At 42.1% G+C, this 21,120-nt stretch overlaps 1 protein-coding gene across 1 annotated transcript in view; it reads left to right on the top strand.

Annotated features, from left to right (window-relative positions):
- LOC140518842 (polycystin-1-like protein 2) overlaps positions 1–21,120 on the top strand; it is a 110,787-nt gene that overhangs the window by 88,574 nt on the left and 1,093 nt on the right. The window contains exons 33-37 of the mRNA XM_072631308.1: positions 1,663–1,790; positions 7,511–7,671; positions 11,594–11,804; positions 15,106–15,207; positions 15,934–16,065. Coding sequence (XP_072487409.1) covers positions 1,663–1,790; positions 7,511–7,671; positions 11,594–11,804; positions 15,106–15,207; positions 15,934–16,065 — 734 coding nt within the window. The remainder of the gene's footprint in view (positions 1–1,662; positions 1,791–7,510; positions 7,672–11,593; positions 11,805–15,105; positions 15,208–15,933; positions 16,066–21,120) is intronic.

The following is a 21,120-nucleotide window of genomic DNA, read 5'->3' as shown; positions in this document are numbered from 1 at the left end:
TACACTTTTTATATGACCTTGGGCAAACCACCTCAGTTTCTTCATCTGTCAAATGAGGATGAAAATAATTCTCATACTGCTTACTTTATAGCTGTGAGAAAAGTGTTTCATAAATCTTAAAGTTCTGTGGAAATGTGGATTGTTAATATTATAGATTATAATTACCATGAGGGCAGGTACCACATTATATGTAACTTGTGTCTCAGCACTCACAAGTTACACAGATTAGTTCCAATCTTAGGGACTGACCCTAAGAGATTCCTTCCCTTCTACTCCTCCCTCCTCCCTTTTCTCCCTTCTCTTGCCCTGCCTTCCTCTCCCCTTCCCTATCGCCTCTCCTTTGTTCCCTCTTGTCCCTTCCCTCCCCTCTTCTCTTTTATATTTTGCCCCACCTAGAGTTCAATCTGAGACATTTCATGGTCCTCATGGAGAATGAAGGACAGATCACAACCACACAATCTCAGAATATAGTTCATGTCTAAGTGTCCAAAGATGTGGGTGAAAGACTTCCCCCAGATGCCATACAAGTATGAAAGGTTATCATGCACATATCACATAGAGGTCAGCCTTTTTTTTTTAATCCCACAGAAAATTCAGAAGATGCAAAGGACTTGCCAGAGCTTATAAACAATACAAAAAACTTATAAAGGACCCAAAATAGCTTATAAATAATCAATATCAAATTTTCTCCCTCCTTAGTGGGCCCTAATGTTCCACAGTCTTAAAATCCTTTATATTCAGTACCAGTCTGTGGTTTGTACTGTCCTTGGAAAGAAACTGAACTTGGGACTGCTAAACAGCACCCTGACATTCCAGTGAGTCCCCCTTTAACCCCACAGAGACATATCCATATTTAGCCTTATAATACCAACCAATTAATCTTGAGGGAAGTTCCAGGCACTAAGACTGCCTCAGAGTCCTTTAGTCCTCTCAACAAAGTTGGATATGTTCACACCCTCCACAAAGAGAAGCTTTCAAAAGTCCCAAACAAGGCTCATCTTTCAACTGACTAGTGAATTCTCTTGACCTTACACTTACTGTACCTAAACTTTGTATCCATCCCAGCACCTATTATGGTGTTCCAAACACAGTTGTTGTTCGTCCTTCGTTTTCAAAGAGGACCATGAAACAGAGAAATGATGGCATGATTTGCACTTGACTTTGTTTTGAGTGAGGGAGGGCTGTGAAAGGTCACTAGCCTCACTTTCTCCTCCTGAGCCATTTGAATCCAACAACCTGGAAGGTCCTGAGGCTCCTGCCCTCCCAGTTTGATTTTTTTTTTCTTTTTTCTTTAAAGGGGCTATCCCCTAACTATTTCTTAAAAGAGGGCTATTTCTGAATGGGCATCCAAACACAGTAAGGGCTTAATAAATGTTGAATTCAATTCAACAATGATTAAATACACACTCTTACAGGTTACCAAGGACACAAAGACAAAAAAGAAATAGTCCTTGACCTCAGAAGAGCTTCTGCTTGGAAGGAAAGAAGGGAGAGAGGAAGGAAGGGAGGGAGGGAGGAAAGATGGGGGAGGGGAGAAGAGAAGTGGGGAGAGCAGGTTGAATAATATACTCTAGAGAATTGGGGCATTTTTAGTGAAAGGGAGAAGTAAAGTGGGGTTGCTGTGTGTTAATATGATGTTCCCTTCCCATCTAATTTTTTCAGGGGCATTTCTTCCACAAGTAGAACTACAAAGTATCCGACTTTATCCCCTCACCAATGGTTTACATGTCTTTGTCGCAGCAGCCGAAGCTATCTACTTCCTCTTCTTAGCCTATTATATGGGCATTCAGGTAAGACTGGACACATTCTGAACAAAGAGGCCAGAAGCTAAAACAGCCCAGAGGGAAGTGCTGTGTATCCAAGCTGCCTGGCTAGAAAGGCTGGGAGGGGTAAGCAAATCTGACATCTTTGTGGGTCCTTAGAAATACTGCTCTATTGGAGCAAAGAAGGAAGGGCACCCATCACTTTCCTCTGAAATTGAGCATGTTGATGAACTTAGCAGGGTTGGCTCCAGATAGATTTGGTGTCAGCTCCTAAATACCATCATAACCTGTCCCACGCTTTTTGATATTTACCTACTCTGATTTCCAGTGTGCATTGTCTTTACTTACCCTCCGGGCTTCTCAGATCCTGTTGCTACCACCTTCCTAAGTCTACCTTCCTGGAATAACTCCTTGAGCTCCTGGACTTTCCTGAACTTCTCTTAACCATCCCAGTACTTCTTCATACATGGGCACTAGTCTCTACCAATGTGACAAAGTGGTCCAGATAATAGCACTATGGTGTCAGGAAAAGAACTCTGGACTTCAAATCAGAAAACCTGATTTTAAGACCTGATTCTAAAGCTGTCTAGCTGAATGAACTTAGACAAGTCACAATCTCTCTGAACCTCAGTTTCCACATAGGTAAAATGAATAAAATGGACCTGTAATGTCATTGGTATAGGGAACTTCCAGATGAGAAAACCCCTTCTATCAGTTCCTTCTCTGGTACTTAAGTAGTCTTAGAGAGTTACCCAGAGCATTAAGAGATTAGATGACTTGCCCGTGATCACACACAGTATGTGCCAGAGATGAGTCTATATGTGAGATCTTCCTGACTCCAAAGAAAGCACTCCATCCACTCTGCTTCTCATGTAAATTAGGAATAGTAAGACTTACACCTACCACATAAGAGTTGTCTTGCTTTGCAAGCCTTAAGGAGCAATGGAAATGGAGCTTACGTGGAATCATAGAATTGTAGAGTTGGAAGGGATCTCAGAGGTCATCTGATCAAACTTCTAACTACAGCAGGACTGTTGAGGTTTAGGTGTGCTGGGACCTGCGGGCCCTGCCCAAATGAATTGGACTCAAGTCTTCTTTCAGTCAAAGAAAAATAAGATTTATTAAAAATTTGCCATATTGGCCAGACTCCTAAGGAATCTGAGCATTCATAACTCTTGTATTGGTATTGGCAAGACTGCCAGATTGAATCTGAGCAACCTGAACACCTTCACTGAAACAAGATGGATTTTATATACAGAAAGATTATGGGAGGGATCTAGGGTTGACCAAGTAGTCTGGGGGGATTAGAGGAGGAGCCTAGGGAGGATCTTGATGGGAGTGGCTAGTAGACCGGGGTGACTAGAGACTGAACCCCTAGGAACTAAGAGAATAGGGTCTTAGATAGGATCAAGGGTGGGAAGTAACCGAAGGGGATCTGGAGATAACAAACAATGGAGGGCTAGGCTAGGTTAAGTAACACATATTTGGGCATGATGAGGTTGTGGGGTGATGGGGAACCCTAAAATACCGACAGTCCAGGTCGTGCTTGAATGAATTCGACTCAAGCCTTCTTAACGCCAAAGAAAACAAAGTTTATTAAAGATTCGCCAAATTGGGTTGCCTCTTAAGGAACCTAAGTATTTGTAACACTTGTATTCACAAGCTGGCCAGATAGAATCCCAGGTAGACAGAGTCTGAGCTAGACTGCATTTGAGCGCCTGCATGGAGGCAAGATGGAACTTAAATACAGAAAAGAATATAGGAGGGATGGGGGGGGGGGGGCGGTTCTGGTAGTCCAGGGTGATGGGAGGAGGGGTTTAGGAAGGGTCTTGAGGATAAGTCCAAGGAGGGAATCCAAGAAGGGTCAAAGGCTGGAAACAGCTGGAGGCTATCAGGAGATATCAGACAATGGAGGATTTGGGTGGGAAGCAGGTAGGGCAATCCAGAGATTTTGATAGGGGCAGTATGGGAATGGATACAGATCTTCACGGGAGTGGTCGGCAGCCTGGGGAATGGGGTTTTGATGGGATCAAGGGTGGGAGGGTGCAACAGAGACCTGAGCAGAAAGATAAGGAAAAGCCCATGGGCTTCCCGAGACTGCCAGAACAAATGGGAAGATTAGATTTGAGTAAGAAAGGCCAGATTAAGTGGGAAGATTCAAGGGGAGCTCAAGGAGGCTCCCAGAGTCTGAACCCCATCATAATGTTTATACCAATGGACCCCCAAATTCTAGTTGTGCCAGTATAGAAACTTAATATTGTATTCTAGCTGTGCCAGTGTAGAAGCTTAATACTGAATGTCTTGTCACCTTTAAAAGCTATAATCCCTGAATATTTCTATCCTCCCTCCTTTGGAAAATTAATCTGGTACAAGCTACTCAAACAGTATTTTCAACAAGGTGGGGGTTCTGCCTAGTTCATTCACTCTTCCAGGGAACATTGGATTGTGTTCCACGGCCTTCTGGAGATGACACCTTCCACTCAAAATGAACAATCTAATCAGAAAAAAGGGACAAGAGAACCAAGATTTGATTTTTATTCATGCAGCAACTTAACTTTACAGTTTTTTTAATTCAAAAACCAGTATTTCCTCTAAGGCTGAGCAATTAATAATTCTCAGATAGTAGGACATAACCTGGAACAAATCTCAGCTTGATTGATAATCACAGCCACATTTTGTATAGTGAGAGGTAGCCCTTGGAAACACACACAGCTTCCTATGTGAATCTCTCAAGCGTGCCAAGGAAGAAATAGAAGGTAGATACAATTATCAGAACAGAAACAAAAATTCAGAATGCAGTAAACAGCAAGGCTGAGTGGAGAAATGGCCATTCTGCTGCATCGTTATTGGAACTGTGGGCTAGTGCAGGAAAGGCAGAAGAACAAAAATGCCTAGGCAGAACCCATTGGAGACACTTCAGTTGCCTGGATCCTTTGTTATCAATTCTTTCCTTTATTCTGTATTTACAGCTGGCTACCAAGCAGCACCTGGTTTTGAGCCACACCCTTACAAAAGACAGGTACAAAGAAGGTGGGGGTGTCCAGTTTAGGACAATTTTAGAGGACAGAGAGGAGCATCACAGCTATATTCAAGCATTTAAAATCCTCGCATATGGTGGAAGTATTATATCTGTTCTTGGTATAGAGGCAAATCTAGGCTTGATATATGGGAAAAGTTTCTAACAAGTAGAACTGTCCAAATGTGAAATGGGCTCTCAGAAAGTAGTGGGTTCCTCTTCCTTGGAGGTCCTTAAGCAAAGCCTAGTGACCACTTGTTCGTCATTTCTTGGCCATCTTCACAATCACATCCCCCTAACAAACTCCCCTTTCTGTATTGTCCACTCTTATCAGATTAGGCAGCTACATGGCTCAGTGGATAGAGCCCTGGGCTTGGAGTCAGGAAGATGGGGTTCAAATCTGGCTTCAGACATTTACTATCTGTGTGACCCTGGGCAAATTACTTAACTTCTGTTTGTCTTAATCCCCTGGCGAAGGAAATGGCAAACCACTTCCACATCTTTGCCAAGAAAACCCCATGAATGGTACTGGTGTGCTGTGGTCCAGGTACACAGAGTCCGACAGGAGTGGATGATTGAACAACAAGAATGTAAACAGGGACTATCTCACTTAATTATATTCAAATCCCCAGTGCTTGGCACAAAATAATTATTTAACAAATGTTCATTCTGTCTGTATGGCTCTGGCGCTCTCACTTTCTCACTCTCTCTTCCTTTCTTGCTTGACATGTCTCTCTGTCCATCTCTCTTCCCATCTATCCATCCTCTATTTAGTTATCACAATTTGCCTTCTTTAAGAAGTACACTGTGATATTAATTGATAGTCTTTGGACTGTTATTGCTGCTTTTCTTTTGGAAGCATTTTGCATTTTTCCTTATCGTGGTCATGCTGAAACTTAACTATGTGTCTAAGACAGTTGAATCTTCTTGGTTTTTTTCCTTATTATAGTCCCATAGATCTTATTTGTATTTGTCATTATTTTTAAAATCCTGGGAAATTTCTTGATTGATTACTTGGAATATAATGTTTGGGTTCTTTTATTTTTTTTTCATAAACTTAGTAATCAACAAATCTCAATACTCAAAACAGAAAAAATAATAGGTTTGCATAGACATAACTGCAAGCTTTTATGATGTACCATGTTTTAAAAGTATGTAAAATTTAAGTTTTTTTCTAGATTTTCTGGGGTGTCAATAATACTGAGGTTGCTGTACCTCAGTTTATTCTCCAGGTCTATCACTTCAATCTGAATAGTTTCCAGTTCTTTCAAAAATTCAGTCATTTTCTGAGGGTACTTTTCCAGTTGGTCTGCACTGTCTGCAATTTTGTTTTCTTCTGCAGTTCATCTAGTGTCAGTTGTCTCTATCAATTTTTTTCAGGTTTCCTATTACGTGCTCTATATTACTCATTTTTCTTCATTAGTTTTTTCCATTCTTCCCATTTCCCCCTTTATTTATTTATTTTTGTATCACTTAATTCTAGCTGTCATGCTGAAAAGACTTCAGACCCCTCCTCCTATCACTGCTGCTACAGCCTTGTCTGTCTACTTATCAGTGGTATGGCCTTGGACAATTAATTTAATCTCTCTGAGCCTCTCTTTCTATCTTCTGTAAAATGAGAGGACTGGCCTAGTCGATCTCTAAGGTCCTTTCTAGCTCTGTTTTAAGTTCCTTCAGGGTCTGAAGTTCTATGATTCTGTAAAGTCCTCCTAGGTTTTAATATTCCTAAAGATTTTAACTCAGTTGGAAGCTAATTTCTTGGCTAGGAATGCTGGAAATTGGTTTCTCCCTGGCCTAATCTGGTTCATTTCTCAAGCCAAATCACATTCTACTTTTTCATCCTACTCCTCAGTCTCTTTGGGAAGGTAAAGTTATGTTTCTTCAGAATACAAAGATTATTGTTTTTTCCCTGGGAAAGTTGGTTTACTGGGTACAGTTCAGAGTTGCAAGAGTATCCATTCTGTCTCAGGGCTTTGCATACAACAGGAAGAACCCAGATGCCCTTAAATGTAATATCCTAATTTCACAGCCCTAAGCCTCACTGATGTGGACTGCAGCACGGTACTATCTGACTGCATTTTTAATGAGGCACTAGCCTCTTGTGGCAGCAGCCCCATCCCATAACTGGGTCCATTTCATCTTGGAAATCCAGGGTCCTTCTCTTTAGCTTCCCATGGACCACAAACTTTTCTCCTATAATTAGTGTCTGGAACAATATCCCAGAGTTGGGGAAAAGTCCTACCCCACTCTTATAGGCCTAAGAGGTATTAGGTTGGTTTGAATTACAGATTGCCAGAAATGTACAATATTGAAGAATACACAGGATCAGGTAGAAATCAGGAGTCTCACAGTCCGTTCCTACTAGTCCTGGCCTACTAGGCCATTCAGCACTGCTGGTCCTTAGTCTCAGCTTCCTGCACTCTGAGGCATGCTGTGGGCCCACACTGATTAAGTGTATGACAACATTGAAGACTCGGACGCAGGACTGAGCCGGCTTGCTCCCATAAGTTGTTCACTCCTGTCATAGTTTCACTGGAGGAGAATTTATCCGTGAGGGCAGCATCACCTAGTCCAGATTTTTTGTTGCAGTTGAAATTGTTCATTTTCCAAGAATCCCTTGTGTCCCCTGGGATTTCATGATTCCTAAAGAGCAGGAATGTATAGTCTTTTGGATTCCAGGGGAAGGCATCCTGGGCTTTTGGAGCTCAGGCTCAAACTCCTTGTCTTACAGGGTCAGCTCATGAAGAGTCAGAAATGGAGCTATTTCCAAAGTAAATGGAACCTGCTAGAACTAGCCATCATCCTTATCAGCTGGAGTGCTTTGTCGGTGTTTGTGAAGAGGACTATCCTGGGGGCCCGAGACATCCAGTACTACTTAACCCACAAAGACAAGTAAAGATAACTCTGTCCCTTAGTAATGCTTTCTCTAAGGCTCCTTTCCTAATTCCTCTTCAGTGAGCCAGGGTCCCAGAAGTATCTGCCTATTCTTTCTCCCCTCCAAATTCTAGGGATAGCTCTGAGGGGTTGGGGGTCTCTAGTTCTATTGATTATAATAATCTCCTAGTGAGTGCTCTCAATTGACTATTCAGTTGAAATAATATTTATTAATGTGGTATTGTAAAAAAAAGTTGGTACAAAAAAGTCTGAGGCATATTCTTTTATATACAAGTCTTTGGGAAGAAGGGGCTCGATCATAATGACTTTCTGTGCTTGGATTAATTGGGGTAGGGATACAAAATTTAAAAAGGCAAATTTAGGCTAAATGTCAGTAAGACTTCCTTAACAATTAGAATTTTGCAAAAGTGGAATGAGCTGGCTCAAGTGATGTATCTCTATGGAGATCTTCGAGCAGATAACCACTTAGCAATATCCTACTGAGAATTTCTTTTAGGTGTGGACTGAATTAAGATGGTTTCTAAGATCCTTTCCAATTCTCAAAATCTGTTATTCTGTGATATGTTCTAAAATACCTTCCAGCTTTGATATTCTCTAAGTCTTTGATTCAAATGGAACATTCATGGTAATTTTATTATTGATAATGGTTGATACAAAAGTCTAAGGTACAGGATCATAGATTTACAGCAGGAAGGGATCTTATGAGCTCATTTTACAGATGAGGAAATGGACGCCTAGTGAAATTAAATGACTTTTCCAAGGTCACAAAGATAGTAAGTGACAGAGGCAGGATTTGAACCCAGGCCAGCATGTTTTCCATCACATCACACTGCTTCTATAGTAGAACAGTAGTTATAAGTGTGTGTCCATCCTTCGTTGCTGAAGAAGACCATGCCATCAAAGAAATAATGACATGACTTGCACTTGACTTTGTTTTTGAGTGAGGAAGGGCTGTGCAGGTCATTAGCCTCACTTCTCCTCCAGAGACAGTAGTTGATGTTTGTATCAACATATTTGTGAATTGCAGTCTTCTCCTCTCACAACCAAGAATTTTCTTCCTTTTGCAGTACTGAGAAAGCAGGCACTCAAACAGGAAGCAATTAAAACATGTTTGTTGACTGACTGGATACAAAGCTTTGTGACCAAAGGATAAAAATTAAGCCTTATCTCTGAAATGACTCTCATTGATAGCCTTGTACAAGAAATAATAATACATCAATAGACAAGGCCTAGGAAGTTGGAGTCTGTTCAGTATTTCTAGTTCAGTGAGCTGGATTCCCAGGCTGATAGGAGAGGGGAGATAAGGCCAATTCCACAGTGACAGAGAAACAGTCGGAAGACTAAGACGATTATTGTACAACAGTGAAGGCCCTGGCAGTGAACTCAGTAGATTGTGGGACTTTCTCTAGCAGTGTTCTGTAGCTTGAGAGGAGGAACAAAGAAGGCAAATGATGTGGCTGCCCCAGGACTGAGGGCTGGCAAGACATGAGCAGTAGGACAAAGGCAACAGTGGATTCAAGTGTGTAGTTGCAAATGATCAGCTATGGGGTCAAGACTGTGAAGGTGAGTAAATAAGCTTAGGAGAGGAGTGATGGATTTACAGAATAGACACAAAGCGACTGGATGCTGTAGTAAGACTGAGAGGAGAGAGGTATGGAGAGATGGGAAAAGGTGAGCAGAGAGGGGAACTGAATAGTTTACAATCTGGGAGGTTGCCCAGTATGTGTGATGCCAATTAGAATAAAAGCTCCTTGAAGGCAGGTTCTATCTTTTGTACTTGCATACCCCCAGTACCTAGGTACCAGTGTCTGGCACCTAGTACGTTCTCAATAAATGTTTGGCGGTTGATTGATTAACACAAGTATAAATGGGGGATTTAGATCTCTTCTCCTACCCCCCCAATAGTTGAAGAAGTCACAGATAGTAAAGAGTAGAACAGTATAAGAGTATTCATGAGTTTAGCAGCTGTTATTGTGTGGTGAACCCTTTTCAAAGAGTAAAAACTTTTTTCTGAGTGAATCAGGAGTAGTATGATTGGCTGGGGTTGAAAGTGGGTCATGCCCCAAGGGCCTTTAAATAGCCAAACCCTGGAGAGGCTCTGCCAGATTGAGTGACCATTCCTAATGTTGCCCACAGGCAAGATCACTGCATGGGTAGGAGAAGGTGATTTTACTCTTTCCTCAGCCATGGCTTCTGGCTGCAGAGCTTGTCCAGGAGACACCCCATCCCACAATGGGAGAATCAGTTCTGGAGAGTTTGAGGCCTAGTTGGGGCAGCAGAGACACACTGACAGACTCTGACAGGAAAAACAAAATGGTTATGACCTCAAAAGAGAGGTATCTAGCAATAAAGAATCAAGCCATGAAGAGCAGACCCAGGGAGCCCAGCCTAGCAACTCAGCCAGCAGAGATGCTGTGCCAGGGGAGAGCTTTGTGAGGACACCACTAGGAGAGAAAGGATTTCTAGACCCTCGTAGTGAAGAGCCTTGGTGCCCTCCTAGAGGAGCGTCTCACTACCACAGTACTCTTAAGTGTATACACACTCCTCTTGTTGATGTCATGTGTATTAGTGAGAGAACCTGGGAGAAAGCTTTGTAACTACTGTTCTTACTATGCTATCTTAGAAAGTCTCTTTGCTAAGAGCTAACTGTTTATACTGGCTAATTATTAGTAGACAAGTAGAGACTTGGGGCAGCTGGGTGTGACAGAAGATAGAGCATTGGACCTGGAGTCAAGAGGACCTGAGTTCAAATTCAGCCGCAGACACTTACTAACTGTGTGGCCTGGGCAAGTCATTTAACCCTGTTTGCCTCAGTTCATCCTCTGTAAAATGAGCTGGAGAAGGAAATGGCAAACCACTCCAGTATCTCTGCCAAGGAAACCCCAAATGGGGTCACAAAAAGTCAGACACAACTGAACAAGTCATTGTGTACCTTATTCTTTTGGTTCTCCCTATTCCACTCAGCATTAGCTCATACAAATCTTCCCATGTCTCTCTAAATGTCTAGTAGACAACATTTCTTACTACACCAGAATATTCCATTAGAGCTTTCCTGGCCATTTCCAAATCGCCCACTCATTTGGTTTCTAGTTCTTCATTTCCGCCTTTGGCATTTTTGTACTCTACGACCTGTAATGAAATGGCTGTCAAAAGGTATGCACATGCAGCTTAGACACGTTTTATAATTCCAAATTAAAATTTGGGATACTTGTTTATGACCTCATCAGTAAAATTATTCAAATTCCTCATCAATATCTAGAGTTTTTACAAAACAAATATTTCTAGTTCTATTTGCCTTCAGGATGGACCCAGCAAATCAGTCTGAATTAATTAATTCAGTCTACCTGACATCATGCAGAGGAGTGGCATTTACAAAGCTATATTAAAGAAGTGTAGAATCTCAGAGTTAGAGGGGCCCTTGGGGGCCAGTCAGTTTAATATTTCCAGGAATTCTCCCCACAGGTTTTCCAGTATTATGCATGAAGGTTAATTAAGCTCAGTTTTCCAAACAATTGTCATAGTGTGGTGGCTCAATTATCTACCCAGAGTCATGCTCTCTGGCCACAGTAAATAAATAAAATTAAATTTAAAAAATAAAATAAAAAAGCATTTATTAAGCACCTATTATGTGCCAGTTCTGTTACTAAACTCTTTACAAATTTCTCATATGAATCTCATGATAACTCTGGGAGGTAGGTGCTACTATTATCCTCATTTTACATTTGCCAAGGTCACACAATGTGAGTGTCTAAGGCCTATTTTGAACTCAGGTCTTCCTGATTCCAGGCCAGGTGCTCTGTCCATGGTGTCATCTACCTGCTGCTTCATATCAGTCATATGAGATGGGGGTAGAAGGGGCTGACTCTGTGAGCCCCTTTGCGCCTGGCCTTCTAACAGGGCTCCTCCTTTGTTCCTCTAGGGCTGTCAGCTTTGGACAAACAGCCAGAGCAGATGCAGTTCTCGGTTATTTGATTGCAGTGCTGGTGCTCCTATCCACTGTGAAACTGTGGCATCTGCTCAGGCTAAACCCCAAGCTAAATGTGCTCACCTCGAGCCTGCGCAGAGCCTGGGGAGACATCTCTGGATTCATCATCGTGATGGCTGTCATGTTCTTGGCCTACTCAATAGCCGTGAGTATTGCCCTCCAGAAAAGTCCAATCTCCCCAAGGGACCTGGGAATCCTATGAATATTCCCTGTCAGGGTTTGTTGCTAGGGCCAAGAGGAGTTGTGCACAAGAAGCAGATGAACTAATCAGTGCTGAAAGCAATGAACTCTGATTTAGTGTAATTAAAGGCCTAAAAGGGAAAGCTGAGTAACTGAACTGGAGACATAACGGAGCAGCAGTCAGAGACCAAGGAAAGGTATGAGGGCAGTTCACTGACCCCCTCACACTGGGACTGGAACTGGGACCAACACCTCCAGTGCAAAGACTAGGAAAGGATACAGTCAAGGATATCACTAGAAAGTCTCAGACATGATAGTCTTAAGGCCATGGCAAGAAGCAGGAGCCCACAATGGTCTTGGACTCCCTAATATTTGCTTCAAGGCAGCTCACTTAGATCAAGGGTTATGGCAGTTCCTAAGAGAACCCAGGTGTTTTAGTGGGAGGGAAGGGGTCCTGTCCAGATGACTCCAACTTCTTTACCACCCCTTGGGTCCCAGGAAAAGAGACACTGATCATCTAGGAAATTGGAAGTTTCCAGCCTAGAACTGGGGCAACTAGGAGGCACAGTGGATAGAATGCTGGGCCTGGAGTCAGGAAGACCTGCGTTCGAATCCGGCGTCAGACACTTACTAGCTGTGTGACCCTGGGCAAATCACTTAACCCTGTTTGCCTCAGTTTCCTCATCTAGAGCTAGAGAAGAAAATGGCAAACCACTCTAGAGTCTGCCAAGAAAACCTCAAATGGGATCACAAAGAGTGAGACATGACTGAAATGACTAAACAACAACAAAAAGCCTAGAATAGAAGATTTCAGATATGTGGGGTTCAAGAGAAGGGAGAGGGCAGAACAGAATGGTTGTTGAGGCATGGCTAGGGAAGAGATGGGCCTGTTGAAAAGGAAAGACTAACAAAAAGTCAGAGATTTTTCGAAACTATTGCACTCCCCCTATACAGGGTCTTGGACAATCCTTCTTCACAGAGGCTAGGAAAACCATGAATGTTGCCACCTTTACAGACCTAAGAAACACAAGAATAGAGCTACTTCTCTTAGTGTTAATATTAGCCATTAATATTAATGACTCCTAACTTTATATACACTTAAAGGTTTTGTTTTATTTTTTACCAAAAATAGCTTTAACAACTTGCCTGCAGAGGAAAATCTAAACTATCGAGCTGACATCTGAGGCCTCTTCTATAACCTGTCCTCAAAGTCCTCTCTAGAATTTCTGTTTCATTAAGACTTTCCCTTAATGAAGTGATTCTCTCACTTAAAGGTTTTGAAAGTGTCATCCTGACAGCAGACTTGTGAGATAGAGAATTGAGAGAATGATGAGCCCAGGATGGGCGGAAACTATTATTTTCTAACTAGGCTGTTAAATTAATTCAATATGACTCCAATGGTATCCTTTATGAAAGAAGACCTATTAAATATTCCAAAATCCAAGAGCAAGGCAAAGGGAAAAGGGATTAGCTGATGGAATAAGTTCATGAAGTTTTATTTTTACCTGCCCAATTTAATTCAGTAAATATTTATTAAGCACCTACTATGTACAAGGAACTGTTCTAAGTGGACTGACCACATCCTGAGATGTAGCAATGTCCACTTTGGAAGCTGGTATCCAAATGTGCTTTCTACTCTCCAGGAAACTTTCCTTTTTAAATTTAATTTAAAAAAAATTGTTCTCAGTTATATCTAAAAATAATTTTTAACATTCATTCACACACACCCAGACAAATTGGGGTTAAGTGACTTGTCCAGGGTCATACAGTTAGTAAGTGTCAAGTGTCTGAGGCCAGATTTGAACTCAGGTTCTCTTGACTCCAGGGCTGGTTCTCTATCCTCTGTGCCACCTAGCTGTCCCAACATTCATTTTTTTAAAACTGAGTTGCAGGGCAGCTAGGAGGCACAGTAAATAGAACAAGAGACCCAAGAGTCAGAAGGACCTGAGTTCAGATCCATCTTCAGACACTTCCTAGCTATGTGACCCTGGGCAAGTCACTTAACCCTGGTTGCCTTCAAAACAAAAAAAAAAACATGGGGAGGGGAGAAGGAAAGCAAAGAAAAAAAATTGAATTCTAAATTCTCTTCCTCATTCCCTTTTCTTCCCCTTCCTCAAGAAAGCAAGTAATTTACTATAGATTATATATGTGCAGTCATGCAAAACATATTCAGGAAACTTTCAATTCAACAGACTGTGAATGTCATCTGAAACTCTAGTTCAAATCCAGCCTCAGACATGTATTAACTATGAGAACCTGTACAAGTCACTTTATCTCTGCCTCAGATTCCTGAACTGTAAGTTTATTGTCTGGATCAAATGATGTCATATTTTTAAATCAATTAGCATAGGACTTTACATATAGTAGGTACTTAATAAGTGTTTATTTTCTTACTTCCATTGAGGAACTTCTGAAATGTGTGTTCACCCCAGCCTATTCCACCTATCCTAATATGAAAGGTGGTAGACCACTTTTGCAGTATTGGCAAAGCACTCTGTTTGCTCTGCAAAGCAGTTGCAAAGGTTGAGCTGTGCAAAGGAGGTAGCAAATGCAATAAACATAGGAGCCACTCAATTAAGGTTTGTTGAATGACTCAATCAAATGAATGCCTTGGATTCAAATTCTACCTCAGCTGCTTCCTACTTGTGTGATCCTAGGCAAGTCACTCAGCTCTTCAGGGCCAGAATTCCTCATTTGTAAAATGAGAGATAGAGAGGCCTGCTCTAGATCTAATAATGATCATAGAATTTAGAGTTGGCAAAGACTTTAAATGTTATCTAGTCTTACTCCCCAACTTTACCAGTGAGAAAAATGAGGTCCAGTGAGTTGCCCAAGATCACATAGCATATAAGTGTCTGAGGCAGGATTGAAATCCAGATCTTAGTCAATGATTCATTCATTCAGTAAACATTGATTGTCTGCTGTGACCTCCTTGTGACCTGTAACCCTGTTTTTGCCTTTCTTTATATCCCCGGTCCTTTGCATAGTGCCTACCAAATAGAATGCACTTAATAAATACTTGACTGATTTACTGCTATATTTGTTGCTGAAAGCAAGCCTGGATTTAAGCTCAGGTTGTCTGATTCACACCCAACTATTCCTTCTACGCTATCACAGCTAGCTTCTTCTCCACCTTGGCTGGATGAATGTAGATGTCTAATTTGAATGACAGTGAGCTTAGCACACTTCCAAGAATAGGATCCATCTAGGTTTGTACCACTCTTCTTTTCCCCCATGGTAATACTTAAGCTCCCTTTCTTTGGCAGACCAACTTGATATTTGGCTGGAATCTTCATTCCTACAAAACCCTTTTTGATGCAGTAGAAACAATGGTCAGCCTGCAACTGGGAATCTTCAACTATGAAGAGGTAATCGTAGCTGCTATCCCCTTGGTTTCTTTCCCAGAGGATGAAAGAGAGGAGTATGGGCCATGGTATGATAGGAAGCACTTGCTACTTTCATCATCTCTGTGTCCCAGAGGGCTGCCGAGTCATTGTGCAGAAGCCATGACATGCATGGTTCCATGGTGGAGCAAGCCAAGGTAGACTGAGATATATTGATTGTCATAGAGTATCTCAGTGACAGGCTAGGCAGAAAAGTCAGAGGGCAGATGTTCAGGTGTCCCTGTCTTTATCCACCAGAAAACACACCATTTTTGTCTAGTTCATGCAATGAGTTATTCCTGAAAACAGCCAAATTGAGCCTCCCTCTTCTTTAAGGAGCATCACCTTCCCACACCTCCCTACTCCAACCTTTACTTCCTCTTGCTTTCCTCATTTTGTTCATTCCCATAGAGGAGGCTAAATAGGCCTCCTCCCAGAGATTGTTCTCTGACCAGGGCAGGAAGAGGGCTATCTAATCCCCTCATTTCATGAGAAAACTGAGGGACAGAGAGAGCAAAAGACTTGCTTAAAGTCATAGGGAGGGCGCTGTGATGACATTTTCCCTTTCCCTTCCCCAGGTAGCAGCTGTACTGATGCTTACCCTGCTCCCCTAAAGTTGGAGCTAGATACTACAGTCCTTTGGACTGCTGCGGGGAACCTCTTGCAGATGGATCCAGTCGTACTCACTTGGCTTCTGTTTGTTTGTTTTAGGTCTTGGATTCTAACCCTGTGTTGGGCTCTTTCTTGATTGGTTCCTGCATCATCTTTATGACATTTGTGGTGCTGAATCTGTTTATTTCTGTTATCCTTGTTGCCTTTAGTGAGGAACAAAAATATCACCAGGTAAACTATTCCATTGGATTGTAATCCATTGAATTGTAAACTCCTTGAGGGCCGGAGCTGTCTTTTGCTTCTTTTTTGTAATCCTAAGGATTAGCATAGTGCCTGGTACAAAGTAGGTCCCTAGTAAATGCTGATTGATTGATTGATTAGGCTTCTTGAAGTCAACATGCAGACAAATGAGGGCCAGTCCAGAGTGGTGGATAATGTATTATTGGGAGGACAGGTCGGCCCACTCTTGGTCTGTCTGACTGCCTCCCCTGGCAGTGGTGCCAACCCCTTCCAGGGAAGCAGGGAAGAGCCTGTTCAGGTCCGTCATTTATTCTTTCCTGCAGATATATACAGGCTCAGAAGAGAATCATGCTTTCCATATTTGTCCCCACAGACAAATGTTTAGAATGTTTATGCTTTGGGATGTCTGTGTTTAGAATGGCTATTTGACGAGAGGGAGCCATTTGCTCTTACACAAACCTACACAGAGCTTCAAGGGATAGCTCTGTCGTACAACCAGAGCAGGAGTGCTAGATCTGGAGTTAGGGCAGACCTAAGTTCAAATTCCACCTTAGATCCTTACTGGCTGTGTGGCCCTGGGCAAGTTACTTGCTTAACTTCTCTCATCCTCCTTTTCCTCATTTGGAAAATGGGGATGATAACAGCACCTACCTCAAAAGGGTGTGGTGAGGATCAAGTGAGATTCTATATACAATCCTTTGCCAGTTTTAAAGTGCCATCTGAATGCTACCTATCTTCATTATTATTCTGTCAATATAGGAAAGCCTGGAGAGTTCAGCTGTGCAATGTTAGAGAGGAAACAGAGTCTTAACAACATCAGAGCAACTGGGCCAGCCCGGGGTGACAAAATTTGGAGGGATTCTGATGGCACCTTCAGGCTTCGGGCAGCATAGAAACATTGAGCTCAGTACCTAGAAGGAAAGAATAATTTGGTGTCCTCTTTGCCCTGACATCTGTGCTCCAGGTGAGCTCCCAGCAATTTCCTGAGGCCACTACACTTCCTCCCCGAGCTGGATTGAGAAAGCATTTCATGCTACTTTGGCAGGGCACGTTTTGTACTGCTAACCCCAGGTACAAAAACTGCTAGTTCTAGTTGTGAGAGGAAACATTCCTCAGGGCCTATACTAACCCTTTTCTTTAGGGAAGCAAGCTTTTAAAGTTTAGTAGCTAACAAAGATATTCATGATAATTGATTCTGATTTTTTACAATTCTCTGTATCCAGCTTTATCTCAGTGTCATTGGTTGACACAGAGGTAGCCTACTCCATGCTACTTCTATTATAACTTAAAGATATTTTTTAGACAGAATAATATTCCTAGAAGGAGGAAAGTTACTCTGAAAGGAGATGAGATAAGGCTAGTAATCTCAGGCACAAGCCTAGGAGGTTTTTGCCAGCTTTGAACGTCCACGCAGGTTATGTTGTCAAGCTCATCTTGCTGGACAAGTATTTACTAAAATGAAATTCTTGATAAGTGCCCAGGCCCTCCTTTTCAAGTCCATGGGGAAGCCCGCCTCACTGTTGAGACAAATGCAACACAATACAAAAGGCATTTATTTCGTTTCCACTGAGCAGGGAGCACTGTGCTAAGCACTTGAGGGGAATTCAAGTTTACTTAAAACATGGTCCCTACCGTCAAGCAGGGTATGGTTTAGTAAGAGGGCTAAGGCACAAAAACCAGCCAATTATAATAAGCAGTATTATACATAAATGCATTAGAGAGGTGTTAAGGACAATACTACATGAGGTCTAAGAGGAAAAGTTGTTACTGATCAGGGAGATGAAGGAAAGCTTTGTGGGAGAGGAGGTGTTGGAGTTGGATCTCAAAGGCCATGAAGACCAACTCATAAAGGAAAAGGCATCCCTATTATAACCTCCCCATCCTCTGCTTAAAGACTTCAGTGAGGTCAAAGCTGCTACCTCTCCATGCTTTCTATCCACTGTTCCTAGTTCTGTTCCCTGGCTCGGTCCAGAACAAGTCTATTCCTTTTTGTACTTGACAGTTATTCAAATGTTTGAAGACAGGTAGCTGTCCTGTTCCTGCTCAACGTTATTTGTAAAGCACTTAGCATAGTGCCTGGCACATAGTAATCACTTAATAGATACTTGTTTCTTTCTAAGCCCTTCTATTCAATGGGGAAGAGGGAAGCCACTAGAGATGAGGACCAGCATGAGCAAAGGGTGTGTTAGGGGGAAAGAGTTGTTCACATTGGTGGGAGCATAGCTTGTATGTAGGGAAGTAGGATAAAGTGAAGCCAGAAAGGTAGATTGATGCCAGGCAGAGCCCTGAAGGCCAGGTAAGAGGATTCTGATTTCTACTTATGTATGGAGTCACTAAAAAGTTTTGAGCTAAGGACTGACTTGACTACATCTGTATGTAAGAAAGTACAAAATGTTTCCATTTGTCCATTGTATAAGTAAAGAGAACATGCTAAACAAGGAGGGGGAGATCAAGAGGCAGGCTTGTCAATTCCTCAAGCAGGTAGTTTCTATAGAGGTATGGTGACCAAAGGCCAGGGTCCAGGCCGCAGTTCTGAACAGTTAGAAACTCAAGCCTACTTGTTTACCTAGGAATGATCAGGCCCCAAGAGGGTGAGTCACATTTATCAGACTCAGTGGGGGCTTAATGACAAAGCAGAAACCACCTACCTATTTTTATTACAGGGTATATCACAGGAGAACCTGGTTCTGGCAGTGCCATTCCCCCAGCTTAGGAAGTTTAGTGTCTCCCTACTACTTCTAAGGGAAAAAAAGATAACTTCATCACCTTGGCATTTAAAACCCTTCACAGTATGACTCCAGCCTGCCCTGAGGTCTTGGTGTATACTATTCCTTTTCCTGTGCTGTATATAGCATTGATCAACCTTTCAATAAGCATTTATTAAGTAATTATCATGTGCCAGGCTAGTTGCTAGGGATACAATTTTTTTTAAAGGGAGAAAGCCAAATTATTCTATTTGTGGCTTCATTTCTCACCTCTGTATCTTTACCCAGGCTGTCCCTCATGCCTAGAATGTTCTTCCTCCTCACCTCAGCCTTTTAGAATCTCTATTGTACTTCAATACTCAGATTATATACCATCTCCTAGGGGAAACATTTCTAGCTCTTCCTAATTTTTAGCGCCCTCCTCATCCTGCCAGAATCATCCTGTGTATACTTATCTATCTGTCTGTCTGTCTGTCTGTCTGTCTGTCTATCTATCTATCTATCTATCTATCTATTCTATCATCCCAATAGAATTTAAGCTCATGGAGGGTAGGACCTGATAGTTTTTGTCTTTGTATTCTCAGTGCCAATACAGGGCCTTTCAGTCAGTCAGGCAATCAACATTTATTAAGAGTCAGGTACTGTGCTAAGTGCTAGGAATACAAAAAGAAGCAAAAGACAATACCTACCTTCAAGGAGCCTATATTCTAATGAGGGACGTAACAGACAAATAAATATGTACAAACAAGTTCTGTACAGGATAAAAAAGAACTAATTTAAAGAGTGAAGGAAGGCAACTAGAATTAAGAGGGGTTGGAAAAGACTTCCTGCAGAAGGTGGTATTTTAGTTGAGCTTTAGTGAAGCCAAGGAAGCCAGAAGGCTTTCATGAGGAAGGAGAGCATTCTAGGCATGGGTGACATCCAGAGAAAATGTCTGGAGAGGAGGGATGAAGTGTCTTCTCCAAGAGATAGAATGTCATTTTGAGTAATAGACAAGAGGCCAGTGTTAATGAATCCGTATGTGTAAGAAGACAGAAAAGGTAGGAAGGGACTAAGTTATGAAGGGCTTTGATCAAATCCTTCAAACAGAGGATTTTGTATTTGATCCTAGAGGTAAGAGAGAGCCACAGGAGTTTACTATGTGATATGGTTTGGCTGGCACTTCAGTGAAATTGCTTTGGTGGATAAATAGAGCATAAATTAGAGAGGTGAGCGACTTGAGGAAGGCAGACTCACCAACAGGCTATTGCATCAGACCAATTGCAAAGTGATGAGGGCCTGCACGTGTGTGGTAGCCATATCAGAGGAGAGAAGGGGATTTATTAGAGAAATGTTGCAAAAGTGACATCAACAGGCCTTGGCAACAGACTGGATATGGGGAGTGAAAGATAATGATGAGCTGAGAATGACTTTTAGGTTAGGAGTCTGAAGGACTGGGAGGATGGTATTGCCCTTAACAGTAATAAGGAAGTTGGGAGGTGGGGAAGGTTTAGGCAGGGCTAGGTGCAACTTTTTGACCGAGTCCAAGTTTTACAGAACAAATCCTTTTATTAAGGGGATTTGTTCTGTGAAGTTTGGATTCAGTCAAAGGGCCCCACCTGAGGACCTAGAGGGCCACGTATGGCCTTTAGGCCCAAGGTTTCTCACCCCTGATGTAGGGGGAAAGATAATGAGTTCTGGACATGTTGAATTTAACATATCTATTGAACATCTAGTTCAAGATGTCTGAAAAGCAGTTGGAGATGAAAGATTGGAAGTCAGCAGAGAGGTTAGCACAGGATAGGTAGATTTGAGAAACATCAGCACAAAGATAGTAATTAAATATGGAAGCCCATGTGATCACCAAGTGAAGTATTAAATAGAGGGAGAAGAAAAGAGTCCAGGACAGAATGCTCAGGGACATCTACAGTTAGAAGGTTATGATCTGGATGAGGATCTAGAGAAGGAGACTGAGAAGGAGCAGTGAGTGTGACAGGGAGCAGAGAGAGGTGTTGGGAAAACCGAAGAAGAGAAGACTATCAGGAAGAGGAAGGACATCAGAGTCCAAGAGAGGTCAAGGAAAAGGACTGAGAAGGGATCTTTGGAGATGTGCCTTGCCCGTAATGGGCACTTGATACAACTAAGTTCCAATTAGTGCTAACAAAGAATTCCATATAGTATATTCAAATTCACCAAGTCTGAAGGGACATATAACTATGTAAAAGGGGTCGTTGGTTCCAGCCCAATGGAAGTATTTGAATAATGTGACCACTTCATGGGGATTCATTATTTGCACTAATTGGAACCTATCTGTACATGCTTATTGAATTGGCTTACATTTCATCTTTCTAGGCCTCTGTCT

The sequence above is a fragment of the Notamacropus eugenii genome, chromosome 1 (assembly GCF_028372415.1).
Source record: "Notamacropus eugenii isolate mMacEug1 chromosome 1, mMacEug1.pri_v2, whole genome shotgun sequence".
NCBI classification, from domain to species: Eukaryota; Metazoa; Chordata; class Mammalia; order Diprotodontia; family Macropodidae; genus Notamacropus; species Notamacropus eugenii.
Note: the sequence above shows the minus strand (reverse complement) of the source record. Positions and strands in the feature narration are given on the sequence as shown.